This window comes from Saccostrea echinata, unplaced genomic scaffold (genome assembly GCF_033153115.1).
Source record: "Saccostrea echinata isolate AGI-Se365-2 ecotype Australia unplaced genomic scaffold, CSIRO_AGI_Sech_v1 ptg000030l, whole genome shotgun sequence".
Lineage (NCBI taxonomy): Eukaryota > Metazoa > Mollusca > Bivalvia > Ostreida > Ostreidae > Saccostrea > Saccostrea echinata.
In genome coordinates, this window is record NW_026889779.1 from 18,719,611 (window position 1) to 18,735,404 (window position 15,794).

General features: G+C 34.3%; 1 protein-coding gene across 1 annotated transcript in view; it reads right to left on the minus strand.

Moving 5' to 3' along the window:
• Positions 1-929: 929 nt before the first annotated feature.
• Positions 930-15,794, minus strand: part of LOC133197471 (peptidyl-prolyl cis-trans isomerase NIMA-interacting 4-like) — a 32,144-nt gene continuing 17,279 nt past the window's right edge. The window contains exons 2-3 of the mRNA XM_061333530.1: positions 6,294-6,413; positions 930-1,519 (exon numbers count right to left, since the gene is read on the minus strand). Of these exons, the coding sequence (XP_061189514.1) occupies positions 1,361-1,519; positions 6,294-6,413 (279 nt within the window). The 3' untranslated portion in view covers positions 930-1,360. The remainder of the gene's footprint in view (positions 1,520-6,293; positions 6,414-15,794) is intronic.

Sequence of the window (15,794 nt, forward strand, 5' to 3'; positions counted from 1 at the left end):
TATCAATCTTCATATTCTGATACATAATGATAAGAGCTATTCAAATGCATCTTTTTTTTACCTTGACCTTTCTATGACCTTGACTTTACTTAAATTGCTGAAAGCTTAATTTCAAAGAAACTATTCAAGATATTTCATCAAATCACATATACATATTGGCAGAACTTATCAACTGGATCCATTTCTTTTTAACCTCAAGCTTTCCTATTAGCTTTGACTTTACTATTTGTTATGTTTAGAACTCAGTTTCAGAAAAACAATATTCAAGATATTTTCATCAAACTTCATACACTAAAAGAAATTGGTGTAATCTGGAATTGGTGTCCTATTTTTATTTAACATAACCTTTCCTGTGTTTTTAACCTTACTATTCCTCATTTACCCTATTAATCTTAAACAAAGATGCAAGATACATTTCTTTTTATGTTGCATTACTGACTGCAAAGGTGTAATGTATTTTCTATGTAAAACCAACTTAGTCCCACTCTGAGGCATGAACACTGGCCCCAGGGGACATTAACGTCACAAATCTGGTAAGGGGTGAAATACTCTATGACCCTGGAGCCAGGAATTTCACAGTTTTGGTGAAGGGTTAAGTACGCATTGTAATCATGCAAAACATTTTGTCTTCTAGAAGAAGATTTTCAAAGGTTTGACATTTGTTCAATATATTTCTTTGAAACCGAGCTAAATGCAACGTGTCTTGGGTGGAGAGAGGCATGGAAGACAAACACAACACACACTATATGCCCCAGCCATTTTCATGGTAGAGCATAAAACAATAATTATATACAACTGTATATATAAAAATACAGAGTGTATATAGCATTAACATCTAGTTTATTTTGATCAAAATTCTTGGATAAGAAATCAAAGAAAAAAGAACTTCAATTTATATACAATTTTTATGTTTTCAGCATAGCAGCTAAATCTTAATATTGCATCCCAAGATATAATGTAAACTCTTACAAATCAATGAATTTAACATATTAAATTAAAAAAGATATTACCTATAGAAAGTATTTAGGAACATTATAAAGTTAAATGTTACAGTTAAGATTCTAGCAATTTGTATATGTTGAAAAAAAAAAATAACAAACATGTACACTTATAACACAAGATAATCTTGGAACACAGCCTACCTTTCAGTAAGAATATAACATTCCCTTTATAGATTTAAAAAAAAAAAACATCAAATTTTATAATCAGTTTTAGGCCCCTATGTGTCATAAAAACTTTTAAAATCAATTACAAAGTTCACAGTTAATATTAAATTTTACATGATCCTTAGATTCACATTCTGTCTGTAATGACACAAACATCTCTCTCCGTTTTTTTTTTTTTTTTTTTTTTTTTTTTTTCACTTTTTGCCCTCCACCATAATGATGTGATAACCAAACTTTGTTTTGACCGGGGGATCCGTGTAAACAGGGTTGGCGAGTGAACTTGTAGGAAGAGCGAAGGCCGCGTCCTGGAACGGTCCGACCATACTGCCCCGGGTCATCCAGCCTAAGTCACCCTGGAAACCAAACAGCTGATGTATTTCTTATCGACAAACACATTCACAATGCGGAAACAGTGAAGATTAAGAAAATCGACGGAAAACCATTTTAATAATTGAAACTTTCTTTATCTACGACTTTAAACATTGGTAGTGACAGAATCACAAACACACAAAAGAGTCAAGATAGATACATGAAAATTGTTTGCTAGATACATTCAGTCTGTGGGGATAGACATAAACAGTTAGCATGGCAAGTAAAATCTCAGGTCGGGCAAGTGAAAGTATCAACATAACAGGGATGGGATAATTGAAAAAAGTAATTGTAATTGACCGTAATTAATTACATTTTTTGAAATAATGGGAAGTAATTTGTAATTGAACATTTTTTCAATTACTTGTAATTGTAACTTAATTAATTACACTGAAAATATACCTAGTAATTTCAATTACTTTTTCAATTACATTCAATTACTTTATATAACACACATTCGTGATATATTGTCACCACTTCCTCTCCATTTTACTGTCTTTTATTTTATTGTAAAACATATCCTCAATCCTTCAATTATACAAATTCTTAAATTAATGTTTACAAGCAAATAAATGATTGGCTTGATAATAATTATCTAGTTTCTTTCTAATCATTACGTCAAATTTGATTTTTTTATTTTATGTTTATCAAAATTTTGTACCACCCTTCACAGGTTAGCTATTCAACTTTGAAACATGCATTTTTTATGTTTTGAACAATCTTTGTTGTTGGTCAATAATAAAGAAAAAGAATGTGTGTGTCATTAGTTAAGTTGCTGATTATTCTTACTTCATGTATTTATCCCATACGTGAACTAGTCCAATCATAAACAAACTCCCTCGACCTAGTAAATGGGACATCCCTTCTTGATTCAGTCTGTTTTCTTCCACCTTTTCTTTCAATATTACATTTATTAATAATGTACGTTACAAGGTTAGGTTTTTAAAAAAAAACTTAAAAAGTCAGCCAGTAGCGTATTATTTCATGCTTTGTGATGAACAAGGAAAGTGACAAGAGTAGGCCAATAGGCTTACCTCCCGTAAGGTTCAAAGGAAAGAATCGGCAAAATGAAGAAGACATCATGATCTATACTAGTTTTCATTTCATATAAAAGCACGTTATTATAATTATGAGAAAGGTCCTGAAATCGATTGAAAAGAAAAACTAAACAATTTTAAAACTGTACATAAAGATGTATTTTAAAACTCATTTATAATACATGTATATAGTAAGGCCATCCGCGTGAGTTTCGTCCGGGTGGGGGGGGGGGGGGTATTACTATCTTCTTTTGGTCTAGCTATTAAGTGTACAGTCCATTTACTTTGAGTTCTAGAGCAGCATTGAAGCATTTTTGTCTCAAACACTTCAAGACAAGGCAGTTAAAACTGTTCATAATTTACTTCGTCGTCGAGAAAAACAGACCAGTCTATAAAAAGAGGCCGTCTCGTCAATTTATTACTGACCAGTGAGTGTGCATGAAGAAGCGCGCCCTTTAGTAAGAGAGTACATATGCATCTAATATGAATTTCTTTAAACCGAATCATCCAAAATTATAATCTACGCTAGCGCACTTAGAGTTTCATCCCAACGTCACTTGTCAGCCCGTGGGCTAACTAATAAATGATTAAATAGTGGCATGTTTTAGATATTCATTAATCTGTAGTATTTGGTTATGAGCTTTAAGAAAGTCAATTGTACATCTTGTGTAATGAAGTATCGCAACTATGTCGCTCCTTGATGACGGAAACGTTTAGCACCTCTCTTGCTTATACGTTCCATAGATATTGATTGATTAGTCAGGCAAGCTTTTTGAAAAGCTATTACTTGTGAAGTAAAAACGTTCGCCATAAGTAGCAATACCCTCTTTTAATCAAATATCATAAGCCATGCAATTTATGTACATGTAGGTTTTGTGTCGAGGAAACTGCATCAAACTGATCTTGGATAGTTCTTTAACGTTTTGTAAATAAAAATTATAAATTAAACCACAAAGATACACAATACCTATATAGCATATTATTTCTTGTATTGTTTGTGCAGAAGCTGAGCTTATATACAGATGAATGATGTTCTGTATATTCATTGACAAGGATTATAAAAAAAATTCAAAAAAATTATAAATGTAATTTGTAATTTAATTAATTACTTTTGCAAAGTAATTGTAATTTAATTAATTACACATCTTAGAAAGCCTGTAATTTAATTGTGATTTAATTGAAGAAAAAGTCAAAGTAATTGTAATTTAATTAATTACTTTTTAAAGTAATTGACCCCATCCCTGCAACATAATTGTCTGATTAGCCAGGTGAATATTTCTGATAGAAACTGATATTTTTATCTCATTTAGTTTGTAAATGCTTTCTTCAGAATGGCTTCCCATGCATCTCAAAGTTTATTTGGGGTAAACAAATCCAATATACATGTAAACCAAATAACCCCTTACAGAAAATGATATTGTCTAAAGCTATATCTTGTATCAAGTTTTACACTTGGACAAGTCAAAGTTTGTTAAGGCAAGTGAATCTAAATTTAAGTTTATGTCTATCCATGGTCTGTATGTATTTGACGATAAACTATAATATTATATAAGATGATTATTTTTGTAATTTTCATTGGCTGAAAGAACGTCAGGTGATATTCGTCCTTTTGTGATATTGACAAGAAAGCGTGTCCATGAAATATGATATCGCACGACTCACTGTTCGGCTTTGCCAAAGTTATGTAGAATGTGACGTCATTATATATAAGAAGTTTTACCATTGTGATAACGACAGCCAAGACTGTTCAGTGAGGACTGTGCCAGATTATTCACTTTGAGTGATTATACAATATAACTATTATGGACTTCAGTGTATGGCCAATATGTGGTTATAAGGAACCATGTCAAGTGATATAAACCTCAGACACAAAAAATGATAGCAACCTCACAAGCACGGTCGCTATCACTTTCTTTGTCTTCGGTCAATATCACTTGACATGGGTCCTTATAAACACATATCGACCTAAATTTAAGTCCATTATTGGTTACTTACCCCTGACCTGGCCTTATCTTCACTATGTTGTATAACTTATCCCTGACCTGGCCTTATCTTCACTATACTGTGTAACTTACACCTGATCTGGCCTTATCTTCACTGTACTGTATAACTTACCCCTTGACCTGGCCTTATCTTCACTATACTGTAAAACTTTACCCCTGACCTATCCTTATCTTCACTATGTTGTAGAACTTACCCCTGACCTGGCCTTATCTTCACTGTACTGTATAACTTACTCCTGACCCGGTCTTATCTTCACTATACTGTACAACTTACCCCTGACCTGGCCTTATCTTCACTATTTTGTATAACTTACCCCTGTCCTGGTCTTATCTTCACTATACTGTATAACTTACCCCTGACCTGGTCTTATCTTCACTATACTCTATAGCTTTACCCCTGACCTGGTCTTATCTTCATTACACTGTATAACTAACTCCTGACCTGGCCTTATCTTCACTGTACTGTATAACTTACCCATTGACCTGGCCTTATCTTCACTACACTGTATAACTTTACCCTGACCCCTGGTTAAACGCTACAAAAACTTACCCCTTGACCTGGCCTTATCTTCACTATACTGTATAACTTACCCCTGACCTGGTCTTATCTTCACTGTACTGTATAACTTACTCCTGACCCGGTCTTATCTTCACTATACTGTACAACTTACCCCTGACCTGGCCTTATCTTCACTATTTTGTATAACTTACCCCTGTCCTGGTCTTATCTTCACTATACTGTATAACGTACCCCTGACCTGGTCTTATCTTCACTATACTCTATAGCTTTACCCCTGACCTGGTCTTATCTTCATTACACTGTATAACTAACTCCTGACCTGGCCTTATCTTCATTGTACTGTATAACTTACCCATTGACCTGGCCTTATCTTCACTAAACTGTATAACTTTACCCCTGACCTGGTCTTATCTTTTCTACACTGTATAACTTACCCCTGACCTGGTCTTATCTTCACTATGTTGTATAACTTACCCCTGACCTGGCCTTATCTTCACTATACTGTATAACTTACTCCTGACCTGGTTTTATCTTCACTATACTGTATAACTTACCCCTGACCTGGCCTTATCTTCACTATATTGTATAACTTACCCCTGACCTGGTCCTATCTTCACTATACTGTATAACTTACCCCTGACCTGGCCTTATCTTTACAAAACTGTATAACTTACCCATTGACCTGGCCTTATCTTCACTGTACTGTATAACTTACCCATTGACCTGGCCTTATCTTCACTAAACTGTATAACTTTACCCCTGACCTGGTCTTATCTTCTCTACACTGTATAACTTACTCCTGACCTGGCCTTATCTTCACTGTACTGTATAACTTACATCTGACCTGGCCTTATCTTCACTATACTGTATAACTTACCCCTGACCTGGCCTTATCTTCACTATACTGTATAACTTACCCCTGACCTAACCTTATCTTCACTATATTGTATAACTTACCCCTGACCTAACCTTATCTTCACTATATTGTATAACTTACCCCTGACCTGACCTTATCTTTACATAACTGTATAACTTTCCCCTGACCTGGCCTTATCTTCACTTTACAGTATAACTTATACCTGACCTGGCCTTATCTTCACTATACTGTGTGACTTACCCCTGACCTGGCCTTATTCTTCACTATACTAAATGACTTACCCCTGACCAGGCCTTATCTTCACTTTACTGTACAACTTACCCCTGACCTGGCTTTATCTTCACTATACTGTGCAGCAACCTCATTAAATTTCATTCCTCCTTTAATTTTCTCCAAGGCTTCTAAACATTTTGATTGCTTCTCACACAGGATATGACGAACCTAAATAAAACATAAAAAAAATCACAATTTAGAATCTTTATGTGATATAGAACTCAACTGATTTCCTGACTTATGAGAACTGACAAGTTGAAGTGCAAGTTTTTATTTTTCAATTTTTTTCCTTTAGCTTCTTTTAGAAATTAAAATGAATGAAAGTTGCTAGCAGTAAGTGACTTTCACACAGAGAGTTGATTATTATTTACATTAAATATGGTAATATCACGAGTCTGAAAAATGGAACAACACTTTTGTCCTCAGTTCCATATGAAAGGGCATGAAGGACATTTTATTAATGAGGGCATGAAGGACATTTCATTAATGATCTGGTGGATAACAAATATTAAAATAGAGTTTTAATAAGTATAGAATCAATATAACTTTGACCAATGTAACCAGGGTTGTGGATAACCACATGCCCACTTGCAAATGCGAGTAAAATTTGCTGTGGGTGATTAAATTTTAAAACTCTGGTCGCCCACATGGCGAACGATTTTTTCCCGGAACATATAATCACAATTGTATGTACTTTCAGTTTTTGAACAAATGCTCTACTAACCTAGATTATTTGTATTGCATGCAAGCATATTAGTGAAACATGTAAGTGACTTAGATCAAACATGGCGATTTATCAAAGCGGTTAATTTGCAATCTTGATGATAGGAGAGCAAATATTTGAGATTGTTCTTATGGAAATATTAATTGTAACAATCGGCTATGGCTGTGAGACACTCCATCAGGACTAGTTATTCATAGATAGAATTTGAATTATCATGTCAAATGCACGCAATAAAAGATAAGAATCAAACTTTATTACACGTTTGTATGTAATTTAACACAGGAGTTCGCAATTTTATCAATAAAGTCAATAAAAATCACTCAATTGACCAAGCCATGAGCTATGCGTTAGCATAGAGAACAGTTCGCTATGCTAAAGCATAGCTCATGGCTTGGTCAATCGAGAGATTTTTATTGACTTTATTGATAAAATTGCGAACTCCTATGAATTTAATATGCCCCGTTAAACCACAGATGCTTCAGTTCAGTCTTATCTTCACTTTACTGTATAACTTACCCCTGACCTGGTCTTATCTTCACTATGTTGTATAACGTACCCCTGACCTGGCCTTATCTTCACTATACTGTATAACCTAACCCTGACCTGGCCTTATCTTCACTGTACTATATAACTTACCCCTTGACCTGGCCTTATCTTCACTATACTGTATAACTTACCCCTGACCTGGTCTTATCTTCACTATACTGTATAACTTATCCCTGACCTGGTCTTATCTTCACTATGTTGTATAACGTATCCCTGACCTGGCCTTATCTTCACTGTACTGTATAACTTACCCCTTGACCTGGCCTTATCTTCACTATACTGTATAACTTACCCCTGACCTGGTCTTATCTTCACTATGTTGTATAACTTACCCCTGACCTGGTCTTATCTTCACTATACTGTATAACTTACCCCTGACCTGGCCTTATCTTCACTATACTGTATAACTTTACCCCTGACCTGGTCCTATCTTCACTACACTGTATAACTTACTCCTGACCTGGCCTTATCTTCACTGTACTGTATAACTTACCCATTGACCTGGCCTTATCTTCACTATACTGTTTAACTTTACCCTGACCCCTGGTTAAACGCTACAAAATCATTGTATCAAGATTTTTTTAGAAAACCTGATGAAAATTCAAATGCTGCGAACATATTGATACTAGCAACTAAAAGAAATCAGTTTAAAAAAATAAGGATTTTTTGTTTTTATTTTTATTTAACAAATAATGTGGGCACCTGGGTCACATTGTGGGCCCGTAAAATTTGAAAAGTTAGGAGCCCACATGGCCCCTAAGTTTTCAAAAGTTAACCACAACCCTGAATGTATGATAAAATTGTAATTTGATGAATAAAACAAATAACAGAGGACTGCCAAGAAATTTGCATTTGTTATGTGTTCTGTGTGTATATAATAAAGACTCTTTACAAAACCTTTTACAGATTATAAGTCCCCTACCAGTGAAACCAGAGGGGACTGTAGGTTTATAGGTTTCCTCTTTGTCTGTCTGCCCTTCTGTCTGTCTGTCCCACTTCGTTTTCCGCACTTTTTTCTAAACGCTTGCAGATATTGAGTGGATTTTTGTTATGTGAGTGTATCTTTATGAGTTACAGATCAAGTTTACATTTGGTTCTGCTTTAATGGTTTTTTACAGAATTACAGGTTTTTTTTATTTTTAAGGGTTTTCCACATTTTTTCCATAAAAGCTTGCAGATATTTAGCTGATTCATGGTATTGAAAGTGTACCTTGATGAATTATAGATCAAGTTCAGAAAAGAGAAAAAGAGAGCCAATACCTGCCCAAACTGACATGAGGTTGAATTTCCAAGAAAATAACTTTAAAAAACAACTAATAAATAATTAGATTATATCGAGTTGTATGACAGGATATTAAATGTAAAACACAATTCAAGTATAAATTACACAATTTTTTTTCTTCAGAAACCATCAAGATTTTGTTTTATTTACAAATTATAGTTGTGAATGCCTATGATGACCACTTAAATAGGTTTCATGAGAATATATTTGTTTCTTATACATATGCAGGTCTGGTGCAATCACTATATTTACCTTGTAGCTTGAATTACCTGCATAGCTTCATTTACCTACCTGAGGTAGCTTATTTAGTTAATAAATCATACTTATAATTATTTCTTAAATCATTATTTCAGTACTTTTTTCAAGATGTACAAAAATTGCAATTTGATGCACTAAAGATTTTCATAATGAACTGATCTGAAAACAATTCATGAAAAAATCACTCTTGAAGATGTGTCTTAATTGATCCTTCAGCGCAATTGCAATCAAAGTTCTGAAAGCCATGTGGCTATGTACAACAGTTAATTTGTGACCAAACAGTTACTTCTTAAATGAAATAACAAAAAAGAGCAGTTCTGGTTAACTAGATATGATTGGTAATAATTCAGCACAATGTGAAGTAATCAGACAGTAATTTATAGAGCTGCAACACAGACAAGGTGGCATGGTGTACAGTTACTCAGTGAAACTACATCTTTTGTTTAAAAGTGTTCAAAAGCAGTAATGTTTAACTACTTTGCTCTGGGTTGCTTTTTTGAAACTCCATACTACAAATCTATATAAAATAACAAAAAAAAACAACAGATATTAGGACCTTACTGAAAAAATACAGATGAAGATGGATCGGCCATGTCTTAAGAAAGCCATTAAGCCAACAAATGATATAACAAGAGTGGCACTCAGACGGACCCCAGAAGGGAAAAAGGAGGTAAGGATGACCAAAAACAATGTGGAGGCGAACTGTCAAACAAGAAATTAAATACATGAAACTTACCTGGGGAGAGGTAGAAAATAGCTAGAGGAGAGTGGAAATCTCTAGTCCTTGCCCTACATGCCTCTGGGTGCAAGAAGGACTAGGTAGGTAGGTAGATAGGTAGGTAGTAAAAATATTATTAGTCACATATTTACGATTTATATTTTTCAATAACTAAGGACCTTCTATACACCAGTGCAAATTTTTTTTAGACATTGAGAAAAATCATATTGTATAGGTGTAAATTTTGAGCTTATCTTTATAACTTTCAATAAATGTTACGTGGCATTTACTCCCAGGAAAATTGCTCAAAGAAAACAAAGTATCAATGTCATTGATACTTTAATGTCTCTGAGCATTTTTCCAGGGAGTAAATGCCACGTAACATTTATTGAAAGTTATCTAGAAAATAATAGTCTTGTTTCCTGCTACCTGACCTACCCTATTTTTTGCACCCGACCTTAAAGTTTTGTTTTTTTTTTAGTTTTAGAAAAAAAGAAAATTGAGAATTTCCGGAATTTCATTGTTCTGTCACTGTAACCAGTTTCCGTATTCACACAAAACAAGCATTTCATGAAATTCTCTGTTTTAAATATGGACTTTCATAAAAAAAAAAAAACAACACTTGAGTTGTGCATCAATAGTCATGAAATTTAATTTTAAAAGACAATATTGACCTATGACACGTTTAATTTGATCTTTTATTAGTTCATATCCAAAAAATGCCGTCTGGAAAAAATAAAATAAAATAATTTTCCTACCTACCTACCCTATTTTTTTCAGGCTGGTAGCAGGAAACAAAACTTTTTTTTTTTTTTTTTTTTTTGGTCTGAACAGAAATCACTGTTATTTACTTCAGTGGACAAAATTAAATGATGTGTTCAGTTAAAATGTTTAGAATGCTTGAATTGATTACAAATTGAGAAATACACAGTGATACACTGCACATTTCAATTTATTTGGCATAATCATGTTATTAGCATCACGATGCTAATAATTATTGACGTTTTTTTACGTAACGTCAGAAGCATTTAAAGTTGTTAAATATCAGAATTTAATGATTTTAAATGGTTGAAAATCAAATTTAGATAAAAATAAATAATAAACTTGTAATCAGAAAATTTCATCAGAAAAAATGGGGGGTATTTCTCTAAAAATGGCACATCTTGCTAAGGTAAAATGCCCTAAACTTATTAGCATGGCAATGCTAATAACAGATTACATACAGAGAGACGATGTTTTCAAATATCAAGATTATAAGCTCCACAAAGGAAAGTATACCCGGGAAAAAGGTTTCTTTGGGGGATTTCATCAGAAAAAATGGGGCTTGGAGTTCGGGGGGGGGTATCACTCTAAAAATGGCACATCTTACTAAGGTGAAATGCCCAAAACGTATTAGCATCGCGATGCTAATAACAGGAGTATATATAGAGAGATGAGACACATTTACATACCTGTAAACTTATTAGCATTGCAATGCCAATAACAGGAGTGTATATAGAGAGACAAGACACATTTATAAACCTTTCAACTTATTAGCATCGCGATGCTAATAATAGGAGTATATATTGAGACGACGTTTTCAAATATCAAAATTATAAGCTCCATAAAGGGAAGTATTCCCGGGAAAAGTGTTTCTTTGGGGGATTTCATTAGAAAAAATAGGACTTGGAGTTTTTGGGGGGTATAACTCTAAAAATGGCATACCTTATTAAGGTGAAATGCCCAAAACTTATTAGCATCGCGATGCTAGTAACAGGAGTATATAGAGAGAGACGAGACACATTTATATACCTCAAAACTTATAAGCATCGCGATGTTAATAACAGGAGTATATATAGAGAGACGACGTTTTCAAATATCAAGATTATAAGCTCCACAAAGGGAAGTTATCTTGGGAAAAGGGTTTCTTTGGGGGATTTCATCAGAAAAAATGGGGCTTGGAGGTTTTTTGGGGGGCGGGGCTGGGGGGGGGGGGGTATCATTCTAAAAATGGCACATCTTACTAAGATGAAATGTCCAAAACTTATTAGCATTGCGATGCTAATAACAGGAGTATATATATAAAGAGACGAGACACATTTACATACCTCAAAACTTATTAGCATCGCGATGCTAATAACAGGAGTATATATAGAGAGACGACGTTTTCAAATATCAAGATTATAAGCTCCACATAGAGAAGTATTCCCGGGAAAAGGGTTTCTTTGGGGGATTTCATCAGAAAAAAATGGGGCTTCGAGGGTTTTTTTTTTTTGGGGGGGGGGGTATCACTCTAAAAATGGCACATCTTACTAAGGTGAAATGCCCAAAACGTATTAGCATCGCGATGCTAATAATAGGAGTATATATAGAGAGATGAGACACATTTACATACATGTAAACTTATTAGCATCGCAATGCCAATAACAGGAGTGTATATAGAGAGACGAAACACATTTATATACCTCAAAACTTATTAGCATCGCGATGCTAATAACAGGAGTATATATAAAGAGACGACGTTTTCAAATATCAAGATTATAAGCTCCACAGAGAGAAGTATTCCCGGGAAAAGGGTTTCTTTTGGGGGATTTCATCAGAAAAATGGGGCTTGGAGTTTTTGGTGGGTATCAATCTAAAAATGGCACATCTTACTAAGGTAAAAATGCCCAAAACTAATTAGCATCGCGATGCTAATAACAGGAGTATATATAGGGAGACGAGACACACTTATATACCTCAAAACGTATTAGCATCATGATGCTTATAACAGGAGTAAATATAGAGAGATGAAACTCATTTACATACCTGAAAACTTATTTGCATCGCGATGCCAATAACAAAAGTATATATAGAGAGACGAGACACATTTATAAACCTTTAAACTTATTAGCATCGCGATGCTAATAATAGGAGTATATATTGAGAGACGACGTTTTTAAATATCAAGATTATAACTCCACAAAGGGAAGTATTCCTTGGGAAAGGGTTTCTTTGGGGGTATCACTCTAAAGATGGCACATCTTACTAAGGTAAAATGCCCAAAACTTATTAGCATCGTGATGCTAATAACAGGAGTATATATAGAGAGATGAGACACGTTTACATACCTGTGTAACGTATTTACATTAAAACACAGGGATCGTACCTGGTCAATTCCAGGGTTTGGGGTGTTCAATATTAAATGATTGGAAATAATTGGTCTGATTTAAGTGGACTGCCGAAATATACAAATATGTCCTAACCTTATCTAGGTAAACAATAATCAAATGGTAAATCAATATAACAATAAGCAATGGTAGTCCTAACCTAACACTAATCGAAATAGAGCCCAGTCGCCCTCAGACTACTGCATATACTGTAGGATGCCTTATTCAGGACGGATAGTATATGTGATAGCCCTTCAACCACTACACTCACTGTAGGATGCCTTATTCAGGACAGACAATGAGTATTGCAGCCTGAACAGACTGGTCAGCCAATGCAGACGAACTAACTTTATGGCTAGCTTCTTTACTGGAGGACAACCTCTTCGTGGCAGGCCTTATATCTGGTTTGTCAAAACTCAAATGGCCTTCCAAATTCACTCTCAAACTGTAACACAGGCGAGGAATTAATAACCGTAAATACTACACTAATACACTCGTCTTCACTCTTCGGCTGAATCTCCAACAATAACAACAGAGGACTGCGGAGTCTCAGTATATATACCCTATTAATGTCACATGATGTCAACAGTGACTAACAGAGAAATCCGCATGGACGTACCTTAAAATTCCGTAATCATTACACCTGTAAACTTATTAGCATCGAGATGCCAATAACAGGAGTGTATATAGAGAGACGAGACACATTTATATACCTCAAAACTTATTAGCATCGTGATGGTAATAACAGGAGTATATATAGAGAGATGACATTTTCAAATATCAAGATTATAAGCTCCGAAAAGGGAAGTATTCCAGGGAAAAGGGTTTCCTTTGGGGGATTTCATCAGAAAAATGGGGATTGAAGTATTTGGGGGGTATCAATCTAAAAATGGAACATCTTACTAAGGTAAAATGCCCAAAACTAATTAGCATCGCGATGCTTATAACAGGAGTACATATAGGGAGACGAGACACATTGATATACCTCAAAACTTATTAGCATCGCGATGCTAATAACAGGAGTAAATATAGAGAGACGAGACATTTTTACATACATGTAAACTTATTTGCATCGCGATGTTAATAACAGGAGTATATATATATAGAGACAACATTTTATAACTCCAGAAAGGGAAGTATTCCCGGGAAAAGGGTTTCTTTGGGGGAATGTATCAGAAAAAATGGGGCTTGGAGTTTTTTTGGGGGGTATCAATCTAAAAATGGCACATCTTACTAAGGTAAAATGCCCAAAACATATTAGCATCGTGATGCTAATAACAGTAGTATATAGAGAGAGATGAGACACATTTATATACCTTAAAACTTATTAGCATCGCGATGCCAATAACAGGAGTATATATAGAGAGACGACATTCACTTTAATACCTCAAAACTTATTAGAATCGCAATACTAATACTAGGAGTATTAGGGCCGGTACACACGGTAAGGGTTGCCTTATAAGTCTAAAACCTTACGTTTTGCAGGACGTACGGCTCTGGCATCCACATGCTATCGCAAGACTTACAAGATTATAAACAACATTTCCATAAATCCTACGTCTTTTTTTTAGCCGTAAACAGTGCATATCATTAAAATAGAAGTAAAGATTACTAGCTAGGACTTTGAAATAATTTTACAGACCAGAGCATTCACACTTCTGAAAAAAGAGGAGGTTGAACAAAAGCATTCATGGATATTTTCATTATCTTATTCGAATATACTTATGTTCCCTTCAATCTACGCACGTGTTTGATAAAAATCGATTGAAATTTGGGTGAGTGGATTTCGTTGGTTGAGAGGAACATGTCAGCTAAGTCTTGTACCAAGAAATAGAGCAGTGCCCTATTCATAAGTCAGACTTGCAAGGCTTGAAAAAACGTGTATTAAGGGTGTACACACGGTAAGGCTAGAACTGAAGTTCCATGACTTATAAGGCAAGCCTTACCGTGTGTAGTGGCCCTTAAACACAGAGAGAATTTTACAAAATAAACAAAAAAATTTCTGTTTTTCTTGTAGTGAATTAAGTATTTTTAAAAACATGTAGTAGAGCATCATGATTTGCGACTCATTCAATGTCTTCTGTAAAAGGTAGTGTACAGGACTTCTTTACAGTGACATGCCACTAACAAAGGCCTTTTATTCCTCACCTGTTCTGGAATACATTCAATTCCGTGCAGAAATCAAATAATGGAAATAACGACCATTGATCTTAAACGGAATAAATGAGAGTACTACTAAAAAATATAAAAGTTCATATTACCTGTATTATGTAATAAATTGTAATTTTATGAACTTCAAATACACTTCCCTTTTAACATAAGGAAAGAAAACATAGACGTTTATATTACTTCTATTGCCTTAATTAGAATAAGTAACACTTATTCTGTTTCTAAACAACAACATATGGCAAAAGATCCCCCTTTCCATATGTAGAAAATTAATGTAAATGTGCATTTACTGTTAATCTTAATGCGTTGCAATTATTCCGTTAAATTAATACTGGAGAAAATTCTTTTTTGCCTACAACGGATTAAAAGGTGTATTCCTTCAATATAATTAAAGTTATACCTCGCAGAGAAAGAAATAATAGATAAATTAATAAAGGAATAAATGTTACATTCTACCATTATTATAGGACAATCAGTCCCCTTTTTCAATTTTTTTTCTCATATTTTGTGACAGAACAAAGTACATCTTTTAAATTCACACAACTTTACATAAAACATTTATTCCGTTATAAATTTACCTCGGAAATAGAAAAGAATTAGACACTAATTATTGAATAAATGGAACATTCCAGCAATTATTAGCACAATCCCCTACCTCCTCCTTCCTTTTTTTCATATTCTTAAACGGAATAAAGTGCATCTTACGAATTCATACAATTTTTCA